Source organism: Peromyscus maniculatus, chromosome 18 (genome assembly GCF_049852395.1).
Source record: "Peromyscus maniculatus bairdii isolate BWxNUB_F1_BW_parent chromosome 18, HU_Pman_BW_mat_3.1, whole genome shotgun sequence".
Lineage (NCBI taxonomy): Eukaryota > Metazoa > Chordata > Mammalia > Rodentia > Cricetidae > Peromyscus > Peromyscus maniculatus.
This window is the reverse complement of record NC_134869.1, coordinates 7,540,425-7,568,298: the sequence shown is the minus strand read 5'-3', so window position 1 is coordinate 7,568,298 and position 27,874 is coordinate 7,540,425. Positions and strand designations below refer to the sequence as shown.

Below are 27,874 nucleotides of genomic sequence, written 5' to 3'. Positions count from 1 at the left end.
TTTCCATACGGTTTTTCACGTGGATGTTAGTAAATTGGTCATCCCCATATTCCTACCCTAACCTCTCACTTGCATCGCCCTTCCCCCCACTGTCTCTCTACAATTATATATTCTATTTCCCTTTACTTGAATGATCCTCACAAGCAATCCCTTACTTGATGCAGAGTCTCTGTGGTTATATGGATTTTAGCACACATGTTGAAGACTTAAATGCTAACACTCACATATAAGGGAAATTATACAGTATTTGACTTTTGGATCTGGGTCTCCTCATTCGTGGTGATTTTTTCTAGCTTCATACATTTATATGTAAATTTCCTTTTTTGATAGAAGCAAAACACCCCATCGTGTAAGTTCACCACATTTTCATTATATATTTGTCAGTTAAAGGACATCTAGACTGTTCCTAAATCTGGCTATTGTAAATAGCCAATAATGAGCATGTATGAGCAGATATTTATGTAGTAGGATATAGAGTCCTTTGAGTATATGCCAGATAGGTGTATAGGTGAATTTAGAGAAGAATTAGTAGCCAGCTTCCTGAGAAAATGCCAGAGTCATTTCCATAATGGCTGTAAAAGTTTACATTCTCATCAGTAATGAGCAAGTGTTCCATTTTCGTCATATCCTCACAAGCATGAGTTGTCATTTGCTTAATTGAACTTCGCCCTTTAGACAGGAGTAAAATGAAATCTCAAAGTACTTTTGGTTTGCATTCTTCTGATAAATAAAAATGATGAGCATTTCTTTAAAAGTTTGTCAGTAGTTTGTGTTTTATCTTTAAAAATTGTCTTTGTATTCCCAAACACCATTGTCATTGGGTTATTTGTTTCCTGGGAGTCCAATTTTTTCTTCTTTATTTATTTTAGATACTAACTGTACGTTAGAGGTTTAAATGATTAAGTTCTTTTCCTATTATGTAGCCTGATGATGGTGTCCTTTGCCATAAAGAAGCTTTCAGTTTCATGTGGTCCCATTTACTAAGTTTGGGTCTTAGTGCTGTGCTACAGGTGTTCTGTTTCCTATGCCAGTGAGTTCAAGCCTGTTAAAAATTTTTCTTCTGTCATATTCAGGGTATCTAGTCTTATTTAGAGATTCATGATCCATTTGGAGTTAAGTTTTGTTCAGGGTAATAAATACTCCTATGTGTATTCTTCTTCATGTATCCATGAAGTTTGGTAATTTCCATGTATGGAGGCTATTTTTATCCAGTGTGTATTTCTACTTTCTTTGTGAAAAATCAGGTATTCATAGGTGTTTTGACATTAATTTGATTTCATTGATCAACATGTCTATTTTGATGATAGAACCATGATATTTTTATTACTCTAGCTCTGTAACAAAACATATCATCTGAAATAGTGATTTCTCCAGCCTATTTTAGTATTGAGAATCTTCTTAAATATATCCAAGACTTTTTTGTATTTCCATATGAACATGAAAGGCTTTTTGATGCTATTGTGGTTATTTTTAAAATTTCTCTGAATTTTGATGGAATTAAATTGAATCTATAGATTTCTTTTGATATATTTCAGTATATTTGTCAGCTGCTTTCCTAACCAGTAAAATAATAGATGTTTATTTTGAAAGAAGGGAATAGAACTCATTGCCCTCTGAAGCCTTCATAAAGGTAGGTTTGGAATTCTCATTGTGCATAAGATTGACTGTACTTTCTTTTTCTTTCAGTTTGGGCTGAAAAATGTCCACATCCAGAGGTAAGTGACTTTTAATATTTATATTGAATAATTATATATTGTTGAAATCCAAAATATTGATTAAATATCTCTTTTCAAAATAGCTGAGGGATTATTGTCATCTAGCCTCCAGACCCATGCCTGAAACACAGCAATCTCAAACAGGTAAATTTTGTTAAGTCACTTTCTTCTGATCAATTTATTCTAATACATTTCAAATGCACACAGTCTTCCCGATGCCAATTATATCTCGACTATAATGTTGGAAGGTTTTGTCATAAGCAATGCCAACTCACTAGTGGCATACATGCTTCAAAATTATTACATTGACAATATAAAACATTTAGAAATGTCAGCTCAGCTTCAATGTCTAATACTCATGTTCGACTGCCTTATCATTTCCAGTGTGCAATCTCTGTTTATTAGTGACTTATAGAAGTCAATCATGAGACTAATGATACTTCCCCAATGTGTGACCATAATTTCTTGATGGATCTCAGAATGTGCACCTACACACATAGCTATCTGTAAGGACAAGGTAGAAACTTATTTGAGCTCAGAGATTCTGATCTGGACTGGACAAACAGCAATGTACAATATCTTCAGAAAAGAAAATCAATTTTTGTGTTGCTCTATAATTCATAGTGCACTGCTTCACTTCACTCATAGTGCACTGTAATTTAATTACAAGGAATAGGAAATGCATTTAGAATTCTTACTTACAATCTATTTCAATAGCACAGCATACACTATCATATAGTGGAGCAGTCATTGACAATGCCAAAACTTACATAGATATCTTGCCATAGGAAACTTTCAGCTTCATGTGGTCCCATTTATTAAGTGTGGGTCTTAGTGCCTGTGCTACAGGTGTCCTATTCAAAAAGTCTTTTCCTGTACCAATGAGTTCAAGCCTATCACACACTTTCTCTACTGTTACATTCAGTGTCTCTGGTCTTATTTAGAGATCCTTGATTCATTTGGAATTAAGTCTTTATTTATGGTAGTAAATACAGATCTATGTGCAGTTTTCTCCATGCAGCAATCAAGATTAGTTCACTATCATGTTGGAAGATGTTTTTTACCCAGTGTGTATTTCTGGTTTCTATATGAAAAATCATGTGTGTGGACCTCCATTTGGTGTTCAATTTGATTTCATTGATAACATGTCTATTGTGATGCTAGAATCATGCTGTTTTATTAGTCTAACTCTGTAACAAAACATGAACTCTAAGATAGTGATTTCTCCATCCTCTTTTCATATTAAGTATCCTTTTATCTCTATTCAATGTTAAGTCTTTCATTATTTTGTTCTTTTTATTTAAAATTTTATTTTACATACCAAGCACAAATCCCCCTCTCATCCCTCTTCCCACTCCCCTCCAGCATACCCCCAACCTCTCCTCCAAAAGTGTTAGGTCTCCTATGGGGAGTCAGTAAATCCTGGTACATTCAGTTAGGCAGGATCAAGCACCTCCACACTGCAGCAAGGCTGAGCAAGGCATCCCACTATAGGTAATGGGCTCCAGATTGCCAGCACATGCACCAGGTATAGATCCTGATCCCACTACTGGGGGGCCTTCAAACAGACCAAGCTACACAACTGTCTCCCATATGCAGAGGGCCTAGTCCAGTCCCATGCTGGTTCCACAGCTGTTGGTCTAAAGTTCCTGAGTTCCTACAAACATGGATTAGTTGTCTCTGTAGATTTCCCTATCATAATCTTGACCCTGCCCCCTTGCTCATATAATCCCCTTCCCTCTCTTCAACTGGACTCCCCAAGCTCAGCCTGGTGCTTGGTTGTGGATCTCTGCATCTGCTTCCATCAGTTACTGGATGAAGGCTCTATGATGACAGTTAGGGAATTCACCAATCTGAATACCAGGGTAGGCCAGTTCAGGCACCCTCTTCACTATTGCCAGTCTTCTAATCTGGGGTCATCCTTGTGGATTCCTGGAAATTTCCCTAGCAACAGGTTTCTCTCTTACCTCATAACGTCTCCCTCTAACAAGATATCTCTTTCATTGCTCTCCCACTCTGTCCCTCCCCCAGCTCAACCATCCTATTATCTCCTCATATTCTCATCCTCCATCCCATGCCCTTTATTGCCCCCCATCCCCACTACTCATGGAGATCTCCTCTGTTTCTCCTTCCCATGGCAATCCATGTGTCCCTCTTAGGCTCCTTGTTTCCTAGCTTCTTTGGAGCTGTGAGTTGTAGTCTGATTATTTTTCTCTTTACATCTGGTATCCACTGATGAGTGATTAAATATCATGTTTGTCTTTCTGAGCCTGGGTTACCTCACCACAGGAGTCCTGCCTGCTGGCTGGCAGCTGGGGCTGCAATGGGTGGGGGAAGGGGGCTTGGGTTGTGCCTCTGAAGCAGGGTGACCAGCTGGGAATATGGTGAGTCACCTCTTGGTCCAGGGGGAGCCAGCTAAGTCTGTGTCTCAGGGAACAGCTATGGTCTTGGGGGATGGGTGGATTTGGGGGAGCAAGTGGGACTTGTAGATAACAGGGTCATATGTGAAGTGGAGGTTGTCAGGTTGTCAGTTGCCTGCAGGAAACTCTCCAACTGGTCTGCAATTGTGGCTGCAATGGAGAGGGAATGGGGGCATGGGTTGTGCCCCTGGGCCTAAGGCCTGGAGGCTGGGGTGACCTGCTGGAAGAATGGTGACTCACCTCTTGGTTCAATTGGACCTAGCAGAGTCTGTGTCTCACGGGGCAGCTGCAGTCTTGGTGCAGTGGGTAGATTTAGAGGGCCAGAGTAGTAAGACTTGTGATTAAAGGATCTGATGGGGTGGTGGTAATCAGACCTGCCTGCAGGAGTATTGCCTGCTGGCCTGTAACTGTGCCTAGGAGAACAGTGACTCACCTCTTGGTCCAATCTGAGCTGGTGGAGTCTGTCCATTCTTTTGTTTGTTTTATTTTTATTCTTTTTATTTTTATTTTTGAATTTCCACATGAATCTGAAAGGTGTTTTGATGCTGTTGTGGTTGGTTTTTTGTTTTGTTTTGTTTTTTTTCAATTTTTCTGACAAATTATATTGGAATTTTGATGGCTCTTGCACTGAATCTTTAAGTTGCTTTGCTAAGTTTCAGTATATTTGTGTCAGTTTTTGTCCTAAGCAGTAAAATAATAGGAGTTTATTATGAAAGAAGGGAATGAAATCTCACTGCCATCTGAAGCCTACATAAAGGTAGTTTTGGTGATCTCATTGTGCATGAGAATGACTCTACATTCTTTCTCTTTCAGTTTGGGCTGAAAAATGTCCACACCCAGAGGTAAATGTTTTTTAATATTAATATTGAATAATTACATCTTGATTGAAGTCCAAAATATTGATTAAATATCTCATTTCAAAATCCATTCAGCAGAGGGATTATTCTCATCGAATTTCCAAACCCAAGTCTGAAACACAGCAATCTCAAGCAGGTAAATTTCGTAAGTCACATTCTCCTGATCAAGGTATTTCAATAAATTTCAAAAGCACACAGTCTTCCCGATGCCAATTATATCTTGATGATGGTGATGATAGAATTTGACATACGCAGTGCCATCTGATAGTGGCATACATGCTGGAAAATATATTACATTGGAAATATAAAACATTTGCAAAATAAGCTCAACTTTAATGTTTAATACTTATGATCTAAGGCCTTATCCTTTCCAGTGTGCAAACTCTCTGTTTATTAGTTACTTATAGAAGTCAATCGTGAGACTAATGAGATTTCTCCAATGTTTGACTATGATTTCTTGATACCTGGGTCTCAGAATGAACACCTGTCATACTCAAAGCTACCAGAAAGGACAAAGCAAAAACATATGTTACCTCAGAGATTCTGTTCTGGACTGGACAGCCAGCAATATACCACATCTTCAGAAAAGAAAATCAAGTTTTGTTTTGTTCTAGAACTTATAATGTATATCTTACCTTCATCTGTAGTACAATACTGTAACTTAGTAACAAGAAATAGGAAATATATTTAGAATTCATATCTATAATTTATTTCAATAACACTATCATATGGTGGAGTGATTATTTAAAAGCTCAACACTGATATACATATCTTGCCATAAAGAAGCTTTTAGCTTCATGTGGTCCCATTTATTAAATGTGGATCTTAGTGCCTGTGCTACAGGTGTCCTATTCAGAAAGTCTTTTCCTGTACCAATGAGTTCAAGCCTATCACACACTTTCTCTACTGTTACATTCAGTGTCTCTGGTCTTATTTAGAGATCCTTGATTCATTTGGAATTATGTTTTTATTTATGGTAGTAAATACAGATCTATGTGCAGTTTTCTCCATGCAGCAATCAAGATTAGTTCACTATCATGTTGGAAGATGTTTTTTACCCAGTGTGTATTTCTGGTTTCTATATGAAAAATCATGTGTGTGGACCTCCATTTGGTGTTCAATTTGATTTCATTGATAACATGTCTATTGTGATGCTAGAATCATGCTGTTTTATTAGTCTAACTCTGTAACAAAACATGAACTCTAAGATAGTGATTTCTCCATCCTCTTTTCATATTAAGTATCCTTTTATCTCTATTCAATGTTAAGTCTTTCATTATTTTGTTCTTTTTATTTAAAATTTTATTTTACATACCAAGCACAAATCCCCCTCTCATCCCTCTTCCCACTCCCCTCCAGCATACCCCCAACCTCTCCTCCAAAAGTGTTAGGTCTCCTATGGGGAGTCAGTAAATCCTGGTACATTCAGTTAGGCAGGATCAAGCACCTCCACACTGCAGCAAGGCTGAGCAAGGCATCCCACTATAGGTAATGGGCTCCAGATTGCCAGCACATGCACCAGGTATAGATCCTGATCCCACTACTGGGGGGCCTTCAAACAGACCAAGCTACACAACTGTCTCCCATATGCAGAGGGCCTAGTCCAGTCCCATGCTGGTTCCACAGCTGTTGGTCTAAAGTTCCTGAGTTCCTACAAACATGGATTAGTTGTCTCTGTAGATTTCCCTATCATAATCTTGACCCTGCCCCCTTGCTCATATAATCCCCTTCCCTCTCTTCAACTGGACTCCCCAAGCTCAGCCTGGTGCTTGGTTGTGGATCTCTGCATCTGCTTCCATCAGTTACTGGATGAAGGCTCTATGATGACAGTTAGGGAATTCACCAATCTGAATACCAGGGTAGGCCAGTTCAGGCACCCTCTTCACTATTGCCAGTCTTCTAATCTGGGGTCATCCTTGTGGATTCCTGGAAATTTCCCTAGCAACAGGTTTCTCCCTTACCTCATAACGTCTCCCTCTAACAAGATATCTCTTTCATTGCTCTCCCACTCTGTCCCTCCCCCAGCTCAACCATCCTATTATCTCCTCATATTCTCATCCTCCATCCCGTGCCCTTTATTGCTCCCCATCCCCACTACTCATGGAGATCTCCTCTGTTTCTCTTTCCCATGGCAATCCATGTGTCCCTCTTAGGCTCCTTGTTTCCTAGCTTCTTTGGAGCTGTGGGTTGTAGTCTGATTATTTTTCTCTTTACATCTGGTATCCACTGATGAGTGATTAAATATCATGTTTGTCTTTCTGAGCCTGGGTTACCTCACCACAGGAGTCCTGCCTGCTGGCTGGCAGCTGGGGCTGCAATGGGTGGGGGAAGGGGGCTTGGGTTGTGCCTCTGAAGCAGGGTGACCAGCTGGGAATATGGTGAGTCACCTCTTGGTCCAGGGGGAGCCAGCTAAGTCTGTGTCTCAGGGAACAGCTATGGTCTTGGGGGATGGGTGGATTTGGGGGAGCCAGTGGGACTTGTAGATAACAGGGTCATATGTGAAGTGGAGGTTGTCAGGTTGTCAGTTGCCTGCAGGAAACTCTCCAACTGGTCTGCAATTGTGGCTGCAATGGAGAGGGAATGGGGGCATGGGTTGTGCCCCTGGGCCTAAGGCCTGGAGGCTGGGGTGACCTGCTGGAAGAATGGTGACTCACCTCTTGGTTCAATTGGACCTAGCAGAGTCTGTGTCTCACGGGGCAGCTGCAGTCTTGGTGCAGTGGGTAGATTTAGAGGGCCAGAGTAGTAAGACTTGTGATTAAAGGATCTGATGGGGTGGTGGTAATCAGACCTGCCTGCAGGAGTATTGCCTGCTGGCCTGTAACTGTGCCTAGGAGAACAGTGACTCACCTCTTGGTCCAATCTGAGCTGGTGGAGTCTGTCCATTCTTTTGTTTGTTTTATTTTTATTCTTTTTATTTTTATTTTTGAATTTCCACATGAATCTGAAAGGTGTTTTGATGCTGTTGTGGTTGGTTTTTTGTTTTGTTTTGTTTTTTTTCAATTTTTCTGACAAATTATATTGGAATTTTGATGGCTCTTGCACTGAATCTTTAAGTTGCTTTGCTAAGTTTCAGTATATTTGTGTCAGTTTTTGTCCTAAGCAGTAAAATAATAGGAGTTTATTATGAAAGAAGGGAATGAAATCTCACTGCCATCTGAAGCCTACATAAAGGTAGTTTTGGTGATCTCATTGTGCATGAGAATGACTCTACATTCTTTCTCTTTCAGTTTGGGCTGAAAAATGTCCACACCCAGAGGTAAATGTTTTTTAATATTAATATTGAATAATTACATCTTGATTGAAGTCCAAAATATTGATTAAATATCTCATTTCAAAATCCATTCAGCAGAGGGATTATTCTCATCGAATTTCCAAACCCAAGTCTGAAACACAGCAATCTCAAGCAGGTAAATTTCGTAAGTCACATTCTCCTGATCAAGGTATTTCAATAAATTTCAAAAGCACACAGTCTTCCCGATGCCAATTATATCTTGATGATGGTGATGATAGAATTTGACATACGCAGTGCCATCTGATAGTGGCATACATGCTGGAAAATATATTACATTGGAAATATAAAACATTTGCAAAATAAGCTCAACTTTAATGTTTAATACTTATGATCTAAGGCCTTATCCTTTCCAGTGTGCAAACTCTCTGTTTATTAGTTACTTATAGAAGTCAATCGTGAGACTAATGAGATTTCTCCAATGTTTGACTATGATTTCTTGATACCTGGGTCTCAGAATGAACACCTGTCATACTCAAAGCTACCAGAAAGGACAAAGCAAAAACATATGTTACCTCAGAGATTCTGTTCTGGACTGGACAGCCAGCAATATACCACATCTTCAGAAAAGAAAATCAAGTTTTGTTTTGTTCTAGAACTTATAATGTATATCTTACCTTCATCTGTAGTACACTACTGTAACTTAGTAACAAGAAATAGGAAATATATTTAGAATTCATATCTATAATTTATTTCAATAACACTATCATATGGTGGAGTGATTATTTAAAAGCCCAACACTGATATACATATCTTGCCATAAAGAAGCTTTTAGCTTCATGTGGTCCCATTTATTAAATGTGGATCTTAGTGCCTGTGCTACAGGTGTCCTATTCAGAAAGTTTTTTTCCTGTACCAGTAAGGTCAAGCCTATTACACACTTTGTCTTCTATCTTATTCAGGGTCTCTGGTCTCATTTTGAGATCCTTGATCCACTTGAAGTTGAGTTTTATTCAGGTTTAGAAATATAGTTCTCTGTGCATTCTTCTTGAAGCCATAAAGTTTGGTGAGCACCATGTATTGAAGTTGTTTTTGTTCCAGTGTGTATTTCTAGTTTCTTTATCAAAAGTAAAAGTGTCCATAGGTGTGTGGACTTATGTTTGGTATTCAATTTGATTTCATTGATCAACACGTGTACTGTGATGCTAAAAACCATGATGTTTTTAGTACTCTAGACCTGTAAAAATCATGAAATCTGGGGTGGTGGTTTCTCCAACTCTTTTTGTATTGGGGTTTGTTTTACCTCTCTCCAGGGTTTTTTCTTTGTTCGTTTGTTTTTATTTCTATGTGGAGCTAAAAGGCTTTTTCATGGTGGTGTGGTTATTTTTTTCAATTTCTCTGACTAGTCATGTTGTAGTTTTGATGAGGATTACATTGACTCTAAGATTGCTTTTAGAACATTTCAGTTATTTCTGTCAGCTGTTGCCCTAACCAGTAAACTAATAGGTGTTTATTTAGGAAGAAGGGAATAAGAACTCACTGCCATCCAAAGCCTACATAAAATTACTTTTGCAGTTCCCATTGTGTAGGAGATTGATAAATTTATCCTTTCTTTTTTAGTGTGGGCTGAAAAATGTCCTCACCCAGAGGTAAATGACTTTTAATGTTTATATTAAATGATTAATGTTTATTGAATTCCAAAACATTAATTAAATATCTCATTTGAAAATCCATTCAGCTGAGGGATTATTCACATCCAATCTCCAAACCTGAGTCTCTACCACACCAATCTCAACCAGGTAAATTTTGTATGTCACATTCTTCTGATCAGTTTATTTTATTACATTTCAAATGCACACAGATTTCCTGATGCCCATTATATCTTGATGATGGTGATGACAGGGTTTGACATAAGCAATTCCATCTCACTAGTGGCAGGCATACTTCAAAACATTCACAAGGACAATATGAATTATTAGTAAATGTAAGCACAGCTTCAATGTTTAATACTCAGGTTCACTCACCTTAACCTTTCCAGTGTGCAAACTCCCTGTTTATTATTGACTTCTGTAAGTCAACTATGAGACCAATGTGACTTCCCCAAAGTTTGAACATCATTTCTGGACACCTAGGTCTCAAAATGCACATCTATAGTAAAGGTCTCTGAAAGGTCAGGGCAGAGACATGTTGAGCTCAGAGATTCTGTTCTGGGCTGGACAAACAGCAATATACCACATTTTCAGAAAAGAAAATCAATTTTTGTGTTGTTTATAAATCATAGTGCACTGCCTTCCTCCATCTGCAGAGCATTGTAATTTATTTACAAGGAAAAGGAATGGCATTTTAAAATCGTATCTACAATCTATTTCAATAAATTAGGATACACTTGCATATGACAGTTCAGTCACTGAAAATCTCATTACTTATATGCACATGTTGTATGCTTTTACACCTTTTTATTTTTCTGTACTCTGTTGTCTGAAACTCATCTCTCTGTGTCACAACAGGCATTGTATCAGTAAAGAAACCATGTCTGTAATGACTTACTTACTTTCAAAACTTAAAGTCAAAACCTATCAGAATCACACAAAGTAATTAAAAGAAAAAAGGAAACAAAAGCAAAGAGATCTTTGGAGCTTAGAATAACCTTTAATATAGGTCCTACATGTCAAGGTGAAAAAGATATAACTGTAAAAAAGTGGGTTCAAGTTGAAGTCACAAAGAAGAGTTTAAGCATTATCTTAAGCTAGGGTAGCCACAGCAATACCCATTTTTCCTGGGGGAAAAAAGATGTACAGAATGACTCCATGTGATAAAGTGAGTCAAAAAGGAGCAATTTGTCAGGCGGTAGTGCCTTTAATTCCAGCACTTGGGAGGCAGAGGCAGATGGATCTCTGTGAGTTCGACATAAGCCTGGTCTACAGAGTGAGTTCCAGGAAAGGCTCCAAAGCTATACAGAGAATCCCTGTCTCAAAAAACAACAACAACAACAACAAAAAAATCAATCTGTCAGAGCAGAGCAAAAGCATGTTATCCTGTTCACAGAAAAATGTGTGGTAAACCAAGTATCATTTGGGGGAAGTTAACAGTGAGTTATTTAAAGTTACTCTTGCAAGGCAAGGATAGTTTACAGGGTGAAAGTGTTATTTTCCCACAGTTTCTGCAGATGTGGATGTAAGCATATATTTATGAGTTTCCTGACAAATCATATAAAGCATGTATGACTCAAAACTGTCCAATATGTAGTATATGTCCAAGTGTTGATTTGTCTACAATTACAAGTTTTCTTGAGATTGTAAATATATACCTATACCATGTGGTTAATTGAAATAACATATAAAATGTAAAACCCTAACTTTACATTATTTCCATATTTATAGAGTATTATTTTGCCTAATTGTTGTTCATATTTTTTATGTAAAAGATATAATTTCTTCAGAAGAAATAACAGAATCTAAGGTGGAAAATAAGAGAAGTTTTGTTAAGAGTGCAGAAAATCAAGAATTTGTACGTAAAATTTAAATTTAAATTTCTCATTTCCTATTGTTTGCTTCAATGACTTTGCCATAGGCTCACATGCTATATTTTAAACCACATTATTCAATCAAAAAATTAATTATTGAATAATAAATTGAAAGCATTTAGTATTCTTAGAATCCCATGACATTGCTAAATATTTCCATTGATGTATAGTAAGTAAATTTCTGAAAATTGTAATTGCTCTATTTTTAATGTATTTGCACACCTGGGTAAAGATAAGACTCAATGTGAATATCATGGATCAGTTTTTGTGGATCCTCAACCCTTTTACAGCTGATAAAATCCTACCATCTTTAAGTAGGGGCATTCTGAGTTCTCTTACACTTTGAATGCTTTAATATCCTTCTTACCTTATTGGGTCTATCTAGAACTTCAGTTCTTTACTGAAAAAGTATAGAGACAGTGAACAATGATTGCCTTTTTTCCCACCATAATGGTTAGATTAATATTTTTTCTCCATTTTAGAAGATGTAGATTGTAGGCTTGTTATTTATCACTTGTATAAGTGTGGCATATTCTCTACAAATACCTAGACTCTCCTTGAATTTTATCACTAAGTTCTAAATATTCAATTGTTCAAATGTTCAATGACCAAGTTGTTTTTATCTCAGAGAAGCAGAGATGGTTTGAAATACACAAGTCAACAGATTTAACAAAGCACAGAAACAGACTTAGACAAAAAGTCACCTAATCTTCTCAATACATGTAGATAAGGCACTTGCCAAAATCCAATATACCATCATGATAACAATCCAGAGAGTGTAAGACAAGAAGGAGCATACCTCAATGCAATAAAAATTATGTAATGAGAAACTCAGAGCCAACATCATCCCCAGTGGATGAAAACATGAGTCCCATGAGGTCATAAGAGACAAATTTGTCTATCATCTTGAATCCTTTTCAATGTTGTGCTCAATCTATTAGCTGGAGCAATAAAGCAAGAGAACAAAATTAAAGGAGACAAATAGGAGAATAGAAAACAATACTGTTTGTATTAGTTATGGTTTCTATTGCTGGGAAGAGAATCCATGACCATAGCTACTTTTATTAGGGAAACATTTCATTGGGATGGATTCCTGTTTCACAGGCTTTGTCCACTATCATCATAGCAGGACATGGCAGCATGCAGGCAGACATGGTCCTGGATAAGGAGCTGAGAGCTCTACATCTTGATCAGCAAGCAGTAAAAGAACCTATAGATGTAACCAACCGTCTTATTAAATAAGAAACACAGAAACAATGCAAAAGAGAAAGCCGAGAGGTCAGAGCTCAGAGCTGAAATCTCACCCTTCCGCCTGCGGTGTCCCAGCTTCCCGAATCAGGGCTCTATTTCCTGTCTGTTAGTCTATTTAAAGAGACAGAACAAGCCACAGCTATCTCACCTCACCAGTTCCTCAGCTGGTCCTGTTTCCTCAGACTGGAAGCTTCTGTGTCCTCATCCCAATAGCTCTCAGCTGAACTGTGTTGCTCCAAAGCCTGAAAGCTTAACCAGCCAAATGCTTCCAGTTTCTGGTCCTCACGCCTTATATATCGTCTTGCTTTCTACCACCACTCCCTGGGATTAAAGGCTGGCTTTCTGGGATTAAAGGCGTGTGCCACCACCGCCACACTCTTGCTATGGCTCTAATAGCTCTGACCCCCGGGCAACTTTATTTATTAACATACAATCAAAATCACATTTCAGTATAATTAGATTACCACCACAAGAAACTGTGTTTAGTCTGGGTGTAACTTGAGCACAGGAGACCTCTAATGGCCCCCAGACAGACAAACTTCCCCCAACAAGGTCACACCGCTGCCAACAAGGCCAAACCTTCTGATAGTGACACTTCCTATAAGCTTATGGGGCCCAATTGCATTCAAAGTACCACACTGTTTAAAGAAATTTTCCTGGTAATAGGGTAGGCACTTCTTTATTTTATAAATATCCTCCAAATTATTTTGGGAATATAAATAGCATTAACAGTTCTTATATAAAAGTAGTTGCTTTTATTTTTGTTAATTTTGTGCATCAGGTCATATCCTCTGAATGTGTTTCCTTTTTCCTTTGTACCTCTAACATAGTGAAGTGCCATGAAAAATGAAGGATAGATTTAAACTTTACTGTGAATAATAGATTTGCTATTAAAATGACTTTGTCTTAAATATATACTACATAGAATTTCAAGTACACTTGTCATGAAATTAGGAATTCAAGTATGTTCTTAGAAATCAAATAAGACCTTTCTAAAATATATTACCAATACTCCTTTTGATAGAGTGTGTCTGACCCTAATGGACCACAAGAATCTTCCACAGAAGCTCCTGACTCATCCAATATGGACAATGTTGCAGAAAAAAATGTAATAATGCATCAGGAGAAAAGTAAGTAGTACATTTTAAAATATACTTGTTCTATAGAATGATTGTGTATAGAACAGAACACTGTCTGTTATAGACAGACAACTACATATATAGGAAGCCAAAGGATTAGTAGAACGGTAATAATACACACATTATCAAATCTGAGCAACAGATAAGATTTTGTTTGTCAAAGACAGAGTCCTTGCTCCCACCTCTCAGGTGTCCATTTTCTTTTGCTTTATCTTCAGAAATATATGAGATCAATCTGAATATGTAAGTGAAGGGAACTCCCATACAGTGGGGGCTGCTTCCCAAACCTCTGTTTAGAGAAAAAAGACACTCCAAACACATGTTTTTGAGAGAGATCCTTTATTAAGCAGAGAAGATAAGTTAAATATTTCCACTGCAGTTTATACTTAAGTCAAACTATTGCTTGGGAAAATGAAAATAAATATTTTCCCATCCCTAGTGTGTCTTCATTATAGCAATGGACAGCTTTTCCCCTCAATGTTCATTGTACTTTGCTTAGTGAGATGTGTGCACTTCTTAACAGCATCTGTCATGGAAGACCAAGCGCATGCCTCAGAAGAAGAGCAGAGGCAGCCCAGTGCTAGAAAAACTAAGCAGTCATTTGTAAGTAAATACTTCAGTTTACATTGCACATTTATGCTATTTCCACAGTAATGTTCCATAGGCCAAATAAGGTTAAATTTAGTATGTCTTCTAGAATTAATACATAAAATGTAAATGTTTTTTAAATATTCTTATTATTTATTCTTTGAAAACTGCATTCACCACTGACTTCCTCCACCTTGTGCTGGTGGAATTCATCCTTCTTCTCCTTCTTCCTTCTTCTTCTTCTTCTTCTTCTTCTTCTTCTTCTTCTTCTTCTTCTTCTTCTTCTTCTTCTTCTTCTTCTTCTTCTTCTTCTTCTGCTTCTTCTTCTTCTGCTTCTTCTTCTTCTGCTTCTTCTTCTTCTGCTTCTTCTTCTGCTTCTTCTTCTTCTGCTTCTTCTTCTTCCGCTTCTTCTTCTTCCGCTTCTTCTTCTTCTGCTTCTTCTTCTCCTTCTCCTTCTTCTCCTTCTTCTCCTTATTCTCCTTCTTCTCCTTCTTCTCCATCTTCTCCTTCTTCTCCTTCTTCTCCTTCTCCTTCTCCTTCTCCTCCTTCTCCTTCTCCTTCTCCTTCTCCTTCTCCTTCTTCTTCTTCTTCCTTCTTCTTCTTCTTCTTCTTCTGCTTCTTCTTCTGCTTCTTCTTCTTCTTCTTCTGCTTCTTCTTCTTCTGCTTCTTCTTCTTCTGCTTCTTCTTCTGCTTCTTCTTCTTCTTCTTCTGCTTCTTCTTCTTCTGCTTCTTCTTCTTCTGCTTCTTCTTCTTCTGCTTCTTCTTCTTCTGCTTCTTCTTCTCCTTCTCCTTCTTCTCCTTCTTCTCCTTCTTCTCCTTCTTCTCCATCTTCTCCTTCTTCTCCTTCTTCTCCTTCTTCTCCTTCTCCTTCTCCTTCTCCTTCTCCTCCTTCTCCTTCTCCTTCTCCTCCTTCTCCTTCTCCTTCTCCTTCTCCTTCTCCTTCTCCTTCTCCTTCTCCTTCTCCTTCTCCTTCTCCTTCTCCTTCTCCTTCTCCTTCTCCTTCTCCTTCTCCTTCTCCTTCTCCTTCTCCTTCTCCTTCTCCTTCTCCTTCTCCTTCTTCTTCTTCTTCTTCTTCTTCTTCTTCTTCTTCTTCTTCTTCTTCTTCTTCTTCTATTTATTCTTTGCTTAATGTCTCTTAAAATTATTTTTTTGTTTTTGTTTTGTTTTCTGAGACAGTGTTTCTCTGTGTATCTTTGTGCCTTTCCTGGAACTCACGCTGTAGACCAGGCTTGCCTTGAACTCACAGAGATCCTCCTGCATCTGCCTCCCGAGTGCTGGGATTAAAGGTATATGCCACCACTGCCTGACTCGTAAATTATTATCAATAGCCCAGTTAGTCCAAGCGGGGCTGACCATCTGTGAATGTGTGTGAAGACACCTTCTGGGACATGAGGCAATCTGTCCTAAGCCACAGCCCACAGATAAATTAGGATCCTCCTTTCACAACCAGCCATGGCCAATTGCTCCTCATCTAGTCCTGGGGCCTTGAGAGATGCTTCCTCACTCATGCTGGCATCTTGATTTGCTTGAGCTTGTGCAAGTCTAGTGTAAGACACAGCTGTTCTGATTTGATCTGTGTACCCGTTATTCCTTGTCCCCAAAAGAACATTTCAGTGTACTTCTCTCCAGATTCAAACTCCTACATTGTTTTCAGACCATTCTTCCTCATTGTTTCTTGAGCTTTCAGTAGTGGGAGGTCAATACAAATGACCCATCTGCAGATGAACCTTCACCCTGGCTTATCCTTATCATGTTAACTAGTTATGAGTCTCTATATTAACCATTACTCCCTGAAAAAAAAATCATATGACCAACAATGAGGGCAGAACAAACCTATGGGTATAAACACAAATAATAATAGCACTAGTTGCACTAGCTTATGACTATTCCAGACATAAGCTTTTGACAAGGTTTACAGCATCAGACATTTAATCCATTGCTTGGAGCAGCTCTCCCATCCATTCCTAACAAGGTTGGTTATTTACATAACTACCACACAATCATTGTGGACAGCTTACCTGGCTGGTCACTGTTGTCATAGGAAAGGTCCAAGACTGGATAGACTCTTCATGTATTTCATGACCAGTGGCTGGAACTACAACTTTTATTGTGATGAAAGGCAGAAATTCCTTGTCTGCTAGAGATTGGATTCTAAATGCCCTACATAACCAGACTGTGTGGTATCTTCAACAAGAGAGTCTTACCATTTAGTTATGACAAACAAGCAGAATGTGTAGAAATAGATTGTGTTATTTGGGGTGACATGGAGGCCTAATTGACCAATAACTCATAAGGAGGTATCTTGTCCTTTGTTTTGGAGTTTCAATATAAATCTCATGTCTTATGAGGGAAGTCAACACATTCCAGGTACCTCTGAACAAACTCTTTTTAGTATGTCTTTTAAACTTTTTTACAAACGAGTCACTTCTACAAGCCTTCATACGGTTCAGTTACACCTTAGTCCCTGCTCTGACTTATTCTTCCGCCTTCATTGCCACTTAAACCTTAGCCCAGAGTACTTATTGATCCAGTGTTATTTCTTGTCACCTGTGTTCTGCCTCAGTTCAAAATGTATTTTCCTTAATTTGCAACATCATAGTTCCTATAAGGCTTTTTTCATAGACCTTCATTTTTGTTCGGCACTCATCCTTTTGTCCTTTATCCTCCAGTCCTTCCATGATTGAAACTGTCAACATGCAGTATTCTCCTTCTCTGATTTAATTTTACATATATTTTACTATCTCCCTTTCAATGGGTCCATCTACAATAGACCATGTCTAATTTCTAGGCTTCCTTATATAATCCTATTTGAACACACGAAAGTCTAATATCTACACACGAGGACAGCATATCATATTTGCTTTTCTAATCCTAGCTGGCCTCATTGAGTAAAACTCTTCTAGTTCTATTAATTTACTTGCAATTTTTACTATTTCATTTTTTTCTTTATTGAGTAATATTCCATTGTGTGTATATACCACATTTTCCTTATCCATTCATCTGCTGATGGCTATCAAGATTGATTCTATATCCTAGGGCACATGAGTGGGATTCTTTTGTTGATTTTTTATTCAGTTTGCCATCATTGATTTAGGTGTCAAATTTGTGAAATGCTAATTTGTTATAGTGTTTATCAGCTGTAAGACTTTTTGTGGAGCCTCAACCCCTTTTACAGCTGATAAAATCCTACCATCTTTAAGTAGGGGCATTCTGAGTTCTCTTACACTTTGAATGCTTTAATATCCTTCTTACCTTATTGGGTCTATCTAGAACTTCAGTTCTTTATTGAAAAAGTATAGAGACAGTGAACAATGATTGCCTTTTTCCCCATCATAATGGTTAGATTAATATTTTTTCTCCACTTTAGAAGATGTAGATTGTAGGCTTGTTATTTATCACTTGTATAATTGTGGCATATTCTCTACAAATACCTAGACTCTCCTTGAATTTTATCACTAAGTTCTAAATGTTCAATTGTTCAAATGTTCAATGACCAAGTTGTTTTTATCTCAGAGAAGCAGAGATGGTTTGAAATACACAAGTCAACAGATTTAACAAAGCACAGAAACAGACTTAGACAAAAAGTCACCTAATCTTCTCAATACATGTAGATAAGGCACTTGCCAAAATCCAATATACCATCATGATAACAATCCAGAGAGTGTAAGACAAGGAGGAGCATACCTCAATGCAATAAAAATTATGTAATGAGAAACTCAGAGCCAACATCATCCCCAGTGGATGATAACATGAGTCCCATGAGGTCATAAGAGACAAATTTGTCTATCATCTTGAATCCTTTTCAATGTTGTGCTCAATCTATTAGCTGGAGCAATAAAGCAAGAGAACAAAATTAAAGGAGACAAATAGGAGAATAGAAAACAATACTGTTTGTATTAGTTATGGTTTCTATTGCTGGGAAGAGAATCCATGACCATAGCTACTTTTATTAGGGAAACATTTCATTGGGATGGATTCCTGTTTCACAGGCTTTGTCCACTATCATCATAGCAGGACATGGCAGCATGCAGGCAGACATGGTCCTGGATAAGGAGCTGAGAGCTCTACATCTTGATCAGCAAGCAGTAAAAGAACCTATAGATGTAACCAACCATCTTATTAAATAAGAAACACAGAAACAATGCAAAAGAGAAAGCCGAGAGGTCAGAGCTCAGAGCTGAAATCTCACCCTTCCGCCTGCGGTGTCCCAGCTTCCCGAATCAGGGCTCTATTTCCTGTCTGTTAGTCTATTTAAAGAGACAGAACAAGCCACAGCTATCTCACCTCACCAGTTCCTCAGCTGGTCCTGTTTCCTCAGACTGGAAGCTTCTGTGTCCTCATCCCAATAGCTCTCAGCTGAACTGTGTTGCTCCAAAGCCTGAAAGCTTAACCAGCCAAATGCTTCTAGTTTCTGGTCCTCACGCCTTATATATCGTCTTGCTTTCTACCACCACTCCCTGGGATTAAAGGCTGGCTTTCTGGGATTAAAGGCGTGTGCCACCACCGCCACACTCTTGCTATGGCTCTAATAGCTCTGACCCCCGGGCAACTTTATTTATTAACATACAATCAAAATCACATTTCAGTATAATTAGATTACCACCACAAGAACCTGTGTTTAGTCTGGGTGTAACTTGAGCACAGGAGACCTCTAATGGCTCCCAGACAGACAAACTTCCCCCAACAAGGTCACACCGCTGCCAACAAGGCCAAACCTTCTGATAGTGACACTTCCTATAAGCTTATGGGGCCCAATTGCATTCAAAGTACCACACTGTTTAAAGAAATTTTCCTGGTAATAGGGTAGGCACTTCTTTATTTTATAAATATCCTCCAAATTATTTTGGGAATATAAATAGCATTAACAGTTCTTATATAAAAGTAGTTGCTTTTATTTTTGTTAATTTTGTGCATCAGGTCATATCCTCTGAATGTGTTTCCTTTTTCCTTTGTACCTCTTACATAGTGAAGTGCCATGAAAAATGAAGGATAGATTTAAACTTTACTGTGAATAATAGATTTGCTATTAAAATGACTTTGTCTTAAATATATACTACATAGAATTTCAAGTACACTTGTCATGAAATTAGGAATTCAAGTATGTTCTTAGAAATCAAATAAGACCTTTCTAAAATATATTACCAATACTCCTTTTGATAGAGTGTGTCTGACCCTAATGGACCACAAGAATCTTCCACAGAAGCTCCTGACTCATCCAATATGGACAATGTTGCAGAAAAAAATGTAATAATGCATCAGGAGAAAAGTAAGTAGTACATTTTAAAATATACTTGTTCTATAGAATGATTGTGTATAGAACAGAACACTGTCTGTTATAGACAGACAACTACATATATAGGAAGCCAAAGGATTAGTAGAACGGTAATAATACACACATTATCAAATCTGAGCAACAGATAAGATTTTGTTTGTCAAAGACAGAGTCCTTGCTCCCACCTCTCAGGTGTCCATTTTCTTTTGCTTTATCTTCAGAAATATATGAGATCAATCTGAATATGTAAGTGAAGGGAACTCCCATACAGTGGGGGCTGCTTCCCAAACCTCTGTTTAGAGAAAAAAGACACACCAAACACATGTTTTTGAGAGAGATCCTTTATTAAGCAGAGAAGATAAGTTAAATATTTCCACTGCAGTTTATACTTAAGTCAAACTATTGCTTGGGAAAATGAAAATAAATATTTTCCCATCCCTAGTGTGTCTTCATTATAGCAATGGACAGCTTTTCCCCTCAATGTTCATTGTACTTTGCTTAGTGAGATGTGTGCACTTCTTAACAGCATCTGTCATGGAAGACCAAGCGCATGCCTCAGAAGAAGAGCAGAGGCAGCCCAGTGCTAGAAAAACTAAGCAGTCATTTGTAAGTAAATACTTCAGTTTACATTGCACATTTATGCTATTTCCACAGTAATGTTCCATAGGCCAAATAAGGTTAAATTTAGTATGTCTTCTAGAATTAATACATAAAATGTAAATGTTTTTTAAATATTCTTATTATTTATTCTTTGAAAACTGCATTCACCACTGACTTCCTCCACCTTGTGCTGGTGGAACTCATCCTTCTTCTTCTTCCTTCTTCTTCTTCTTCTTCTTCTTCTTCTTCTTCTTCTTCTTCTTCTTCTTCTTCTTCTTCTTCTTCTTCTTCTGCTTCTTCTTCTTCTGCTTCTTCTTCTTCCGCTTCTTCTTCTTCCGCTTCTTCTTCTTCTGCTTCTTCTTCTTCTTCTTCTTCTTCTTCTTCTTCTTCTTCTGCTTCTTCTTCTCCTTCTTCTCCTTCTACTTCTTCTCCTTCTTCTCCTTCTTCTCCTTCTCCTTCTCCTTCTCCTTCTCCTTCTCCTTCTTCTTCTTCTTCTATTTATTCTTTGCTTAATGTCTCTTAAAATTATTTTTTTGTTTTTGTTTTGTTTTCTGAGACAGTGTCTCTCTGTGTATCTTTGTGCCTTTCCTGGAACTCACGCTGTAGACCAGGCTTGCCTTGAACTCACAGAGATCCTCCTGCATCTGCCTCCCGAGTGCTGGGATTAAAGGTATATGCCACCACTGCCTGGCTCTTAAATTATTATCAATAGCCCAGTGAGTCCAAGTGGGGCTGACCATCTGTGAATGTGTGTGAAGACACCTTCTGGGACATGAGGCAATCTGTCCTAAGCCACACCCCACAGATAAATTAGGATCCTCCTTTCACAACCAGCCATGGCCAATTGCTCCTCATCTAGTCCTGGGGCCTTGAGAGATGCTTTCTCACTCATGCTGGCATCTTGATTTGCTTGAGCTTGTGCAAGTCTAGTGTAAGACACAGCTGTTCTGAGTTGATCTGTGCACCCGTTATTCCTTGTCCCCAAAAGAACATTTCAGTGTACTTCTCTCCAGATTCAAACTCTTACATTGTTTTCAGACCATTCTTCCTCATTGTTTCTTGAGCTTTCAGTAGTGGGAGGTCAATACAAATGACCCATCTGCAGATGAACCTTCACCCTGGCTTATCCTTATCATGTTAACTAGTTATGAGTCTCTATATTAACCATTACTCCCTGAAAAAAAAAAGGAATCATATGACCAACAATGAGGGCAGAACAAACCTATGGGTATAAACACAAATAATAATAGCACTAGTTGCACTAGCTTATGACTATTCCAGACATAAGCTTTTGACAAGGTTTACAGCATCAGACATTTAATCCATTGCTTGGAGCAGCTCTCCCATCCATTCCTAACAAGGTTGGTTATTTACATAACTACCACACAATCATTGTGGACAGCTTACCTGGCTGGTCACTGTTGTCATAGGAAAGGTCCAAGACTGGATAGACTCTTCATGTATTTCATGACCAGTGGCTGGAACTACAACTTTTATTGTGATGAAAGGCAGAAATTCCTTGTCTGCTAGAGATTGGATTCTAAATGCCCTACATAACCAGACTGTGTGGTATCTTCAACAAGAGAGTCTTACCATTTAGTTATGACAAACAAGCAGAATGTGTAGAAATAGACTGTGTTATTTGGGGTGACATGGAGGCCTAATTGACCAATAACTCATAAGGAGGTATCTTGTCCTTTGTTTTGGAGTTTCAATATAAATCTCATGTCTTATGAGGGAAGTCAACACATTCCAGGTACCTCTGAACAAACTCTTTTTAGTATGTCTTTTAAACTATTTTACAAACGAGTCACTTCTACAACCCTTCATACGGCCTTAGTTTAGGTTCAGTTACACCTTAGTCCCTGCTCTGACTTATTCTTCCGCCTTCATTGCCACTTAAACCTTAGCCCCGAGTACTTATTGATCCAGTGTTATTTCTTGTCACCTGTGTTCTACCTCAGTTCAAAATGTATTTTCCTTAATTTGCAACATCATAGTTCCTATAAGGCTTTTTTCATAGACCTTCATTTTTGTTCGGCACTCATCCTTTTGTCCTTTATCCTCCAGTCCTTCCATGATTGAAACTGTCAACATCCAATATTCTCCTCCTCTGATTTAATTTTACATATATTTTACTATCTCCCTTTCAATGGGTCCATCTACAATAGACCATGTCTAATTTCTAGGCTTCCTTATGTAATCCTATTTGAACACACGAAAGTCTAATATCTACACACGAGGACAGCATATCACATTTGCTTTTCTAATCCTAGCTGGCCTCATTGAGTAAAACTCTTCTAGTTCTATTAATTTACTTGCAATTTTTACTATTTCATTTTTTTCTTTATTGAGTAATATTCCATTGTGTGTATATACCACATTTTCCTTATCCATTCATCTGCTGATGGCTATCAAGATTGATTCTATATCCTAGGGCACATGAGTGGGATTCTTTTGTTGATTTTTTATTCAGTTTGCCATCATTGATTTAGGTGTTAAATTTGTGAAATGCTAATTTGTTATAGTGTTTATCAGCTGTAAGACTTTTTGTGGAGCCTCAACCCCTTTTACAGCTGATAAAATCCTACCATCTTTAAGTAGGGGCATTCTGAGTTCTCTTACACTTTGAATGCTTTAATATCCTTCTTACCTTATTGGGTCTATCTAGAACTTCAGTTCTTTATTGAAAAAGTATAGAGACAGTGAACAATGATTGCCTTTTTTCCCATCATAATGGTTAGATTAATATTTTCTCTCCATTTTAGAAGATGTAGATTGTAGGCTTGTTGTTTTTCACTTGTATAATTGTGATATGTTCTCTACCCATACCTAGCCTCTCCTTGACTTTTATCATTAAGTTCCAAATATTCAATTGTTTTAGTGGTGGTTTATGCATATATTGGGATAATCATGTGAATTTCTTCATTCTATTTATTTGATATGTTGTATTTATTGATTTACATACATTTGTCTTACCCTGCATTCTTGGATGAAACCAAAAGGGCCATCATGGATAATCTTTTTGTTATGGTCTTAAATTCTCTTTGCCATGGCCATTTTTAATTTTATATATATGGTTATTTGTCTACATTATTCTTCTCCATGCCATATGTGCTTGGTATATTCATAGGCCAGAAAAGAGCATCCAATTCCCTGGAACTGGAGTTACTGATAGCTGTGAGATATGATATGGATGCTGGGAATTGAAAGCAGGTCCTCTGGAAGAATAGGCAGTGCTTGTCAATGCTGGGTCATCTCTCAAACCCCAGCTTGTCAATCTCACATTTAGAAGTTTTGTATCTGTTCTCATCATGAAAATCAGTCTGTGGTTTTAATTCTCTTCATGTGAGTCTTTCTTTAGTTTGGGTATCAAGTTATTACTGGCATCATAAAAAGGATTTAGGAGAAATCCTTCTGAGTAGCAATGATATTCATTTTTCTTTGGTATTCTGTAAAATTCTGCAAATAATCCATCTTTTCCTGGTCTGTTTTTAGTTGAAAAATATTTTGTTACTTCTTCAATCTCAATATATATATATATATATATATATATATATATATATATATATATATATGTATGTATATAATCATCTCCTTCCTCTTGACTTAATTTCATTACATACAATGAATCTAGAAATACATCCATTTCTTTTAGATTTTAGAATTACATGCACTGGAGATTTTTAAATATGTTTGTGATTTCTGAATTTCATTGGAAGTTGAAAAAAAAAACAAAACAAAAAGAACCTTGTATAGAAGCAGTAGTGTGGCCTGCTAAGATACACAATTTACCTCTTAATCTGTTCACCTTAACTTGCAAGTGTTAATTACCATGAGTAATTGGTCTGCTTCAAATCCTCTGGTTTCTGTTTCACCACCAATAATGGTCTCTCCCTGGTGCTTCTCTTGGATATCCTGTTGTTGTCCTGTGTCTTGGAGGTCCTGCTGTTTTGAATCTGTAGGTTTGTCCCCTTCACATTCTCCAACAGTACATAGATTTGGTGGATTTGGTGGGAACCAACTCAAAACCCCGGTTCTGGGCCTGGGTTTTAGCTGGGTTGGCCAGCTTGCTAGCTTTTCATTATTATCACTACCCACATGTGTTCTCCAACACTGCCTAGGCTAGCTCACCCAATACAGACCAGAGCAAAGAAGGCCAATTCTCCTTCTCTTAGGTTCTCAGATCCAGTTCACCCTCACTCATATTGCCAGAGTGAGCTCTATGGAAACATTGTCATTTCTATTTTATTAGTTTCAGCCCAGATTTTTATTATCTCAGAATTGCTTGGACATTGTTAAAATCATTCTCTTGAATTATTTCTCCTGAATTTCATCCACATCGTTCTCTTTTATAACTCTCTATTAAGTGATCAATAATTTTTCAGAAGATGTTTTCGGTTGTTAGTTGGATTTTTCGTATTCCTTTCCTTTTTTCAAGACACCTTATGTTTCAATGGAGGCTTTTAAAACCACCAGGAGAGACTAAATTTTGGTAGGGTTGATATGCAGTTTTTCCTCTGTGCCATTGATATTGAGGGCCACAGCTTTAGTCCTATCCTTCATCTGTGAGTCAGCCTCTGTCTAAGCCTAGAGCGGGGTTCCTGTGTCAGTACAGGTGGTGCCTGGCAGGTGAAACCTAGCCACCTGTGGGAATGGTCCCAAGCAAAATACATAGGTTGAATCAAAGCAGTGAGAGCCTCTCAACTGGTCATGGAGTTTGCCTAGTTCATCAGTAGGCCTAACCTCCAGAAGGCAGGGCTCCTCACTTGTGTAGGAAGTCATACTGCCTGGGATCCTGGAGAAAAATCCCTGGGCTTTATGTTGTTGTAGGATATCATGCAAGTCAGGCCCCAAGACAAAGTTCATGGGTATCATATGTGGCCCTAAAGGGAAGTCAGAATCTTTCATCTGGTTCTGGAGTTTCTGGAATATCAGAGGTAGCCTAAGCCTAGAACTCAGAGTCCCTCCCTTTTTGAAGGAGTCCTAGTACTTAATTCTCATACTATTGTAACTTATTCTAAAATTGTGAATATATGTAAAATATGCAATCAGCCATAATTGCCTTTTTTAGTTGAATGGATGGTTCAAATCTTTCGTGACATTGTTTTAATTTTCAGTTTAAAAATTCCTTATTTTACATAATCTCTTTCAGATTGATACTATAAGAGCATGTTTTTGTGCATGTTTCACCAAAAAACGAAGCTCTTCTCGCCACCACAAGAAATAGAAGAGAAAACATAAAAAAGTGATGGTAAGAGTTATATTTTGTTTTAAAATGTATTAGTATTAGAAAGAATGTTTATCTAAAATACATACTCAGTTTTCCAGCTCAGGAATATAAGTATTTCAGTGCAGCACAGGGGATAAAAAGTGTTAACTGTCAATGGAATGATTGTCTCATGAGTCAACAACTGGCTAAATCAAGATTGTCATCAGTCACACACACACACACACACACACACACACACACACCCACACACACACATAGTTATTTAGATAGATTAGATAGATAGATAGATAGATAGATAGATAGATAGATAGATAGATAGATAGATAGATAGATAGGGATGGATAGATGATAGATAGATAGGTAGATAGATAGATAGATAGATAGATAGATAGATAGATAGATAGATAGATAGATAGATAGATAGATAGATAGATAGATAGATAACCGATTGATAGATATCTAGAATGTATGTGTATGTATGTTTTGGTCACATTTCAAAGGTTCAAGAATACTAGGAAACAAAGCTGAAGAGAGAAAGCTGGGAGCTAAAGAATATGAACAGTTTCAAATACTGGGCATAAAGGAGGAAAATGGAGCAGTGTGTCTGGTGGTGGGAGAGAGAATAAATTCTTTAGAAAAGGAATAGCATAGTGTTGAATATGTAATAAGAATATAAATCAATTTCTAACACAAAGGTTTCATTCATAAGAAGAAAAGGTATTCCTAACCATCTTCCATGTTTTCCTCACTGTTATTACATACTGAGTTAGGATCCAATTTAGAGTTTAAGGCTAGGTTGAATTTTATGATTAGGCTTCCTGTTATATAGTTAGAGTAGATTTAAGGTTAGGTGTTAGCATTAAGGTTTACAAATGTCATGGTGCATATAGGTCTGTCATGAAAGTGAAGTATTAAAGGGAATATTCATGATGGATGAAAGGTGAATTTTACAAAAACGTCTCCATTGGCACACATGTTCTAGAAATGCATTTTATGAGTGCTCTAACTAGCTCTTTTCACCATATAGTTTATAAAACAGAAGAGAGCACTGTGCATTTAAATTGAATTATTCTCATCCTAGAACTTGGACAAGTCTACGACAATTGGCTGACAACTTCTCTGACCATCTACAATAAAACAACTCAGGAAAACAATCTGACCCTTCTCCAATAATTGCTTCAAGAAAAAGCACATTTTTATTTTATGTTTTAGAATATTATAGTATTATATTACATAATCTTCAGTGTTATTTTCACCTGTTTATTTTGTTTCATTATATTGTAGTATATTACACTATTATATTATCTTCAGTTTTTATTTCCATATGTTTATCTTGTTTTATTAGATTATGTTATATTATGTTAATATATTATACTATCTTCAGTGTTTATTTTATATTTACCTTCCTTCCCTTGATGTAAATAGTTCTTGTATATGTGTATATATGTATATATGTATATATTTATATGTATATATGTTTATGTGCTTTGTAATATATTTTTAGAAGATATCATTTTTGAATGTACAAAGTTATTGAATAATTAATAATAATTAAATAAAAATAATTTAATTATCCATTCAAAGTTGTTTGAGTCCATTTGATTGCTACATTTCCCTTTAGCTCTTCTAGTTACTAATGCAGCTATACAGTATTTGATGATGGTCATTAATGGTTCATCCATACCTTCTTTATGTAAATGAGCACTGCTTTAGTTTTCTTAGTTTTTCCATTGTTTATTCATTTACCCATGAATTGATTTCTTTTTGGTGGCTTTCAATTACAATGAGTAATGAGGAGGTGTGTTTTCTCAGAGGTACATGAGTATCTGAGGCCTGACATAAAATTCTTTGGGGAATAAATATAGATGTGAAGTAAATATAAATGTATATGAAAAAATCATATGGTAATTCCCCATTTAGCTTTGTGAGGAGGCACCATACTGTATGCCCCGCCAGTTCCTGCCTGCATCACTCTCTGTCCCTATCAGCAATGCACAAAGGTTACAATTTCTCACACCCTTTCTGGCACTTCTTCCTCTTATGTATA

General features: G+C 37.4%; 1 protein-coding gene across 1 annotated transcript in view; it reads left to right on the top strand.

The window, feature by feature from the left end:
- LOC143269233 (uncharacterized) overlaps nucleotides 1-27,410 on the top strand; it is a 62,349-nt gene extending 34,939 nt beyond the window's left edge. Inside the window, exons 12-26 of the mRNA XM_076554293.1 lie at nucleotides 1,687-1,715; nucleotides 1,799-1,859; nucleotides 4,949-4,977; nucleotides 5,068-5,128; nucleotides 8,220-8,248; nucleotides 8,339-8,399; nucleotides 9,842-9,870; nucleotides 9,960-10,020; nucleotides 11,646-11,728; nucleotides 14,020-14,125; nucleotides 14,658-14,737; nucleotides 19,883-19,988; nucleotides 20,521-20,600; nucleotides 25,750-25,848; nucleotides 26,855-27,410. Coding sequence (XP_076410408.1) covers nucleotides 1,687-1,715; nucleotides 1,799-1,859; nucleotides 4,949-4,977; nucleotides 5,068-5,128; nucleotides 8,220-8,248; nucleotides 8,339-8,399; nucleotides 9,842-9,870; nucleotides 9,960-10,020; nucleotides 11,646-11,728; nucleotides 14,020-14,125; nucleotides 14,658-14,737; nucleotides 19,883-19,988; nucleotides 20,521-20,600; nucleotides 25,750-25,824 — 890 coding nt within the window. The 3' untranslated portion in view covers nucleotides 25,825-25,848; nucleotides 26,855-27,410. The remainder of the gene's footprint in view (nucleotides 1-1,686; nucleotides 1,716-1,798; nucleotides 1,860-4,948; nucleotides 4,978-5,067; nucleotides 5,129-8,219; nucleotides 8,249-8,338; nucleotides 8,400-9,841; nucleotides 9,871-9,959; nucleotides 10,021-11,645; nucleotides 11,729-14,019; nucleotides 14,126-14,657; nucleotides 14,738-19,882; nucleotides 19,989-20,520; nucleotides 20,601-25,749; nucleotides 25,849-26,854) is intronic.
- Nucleotides 27,411-27,874: the final 464 nt, after the last annotated feature.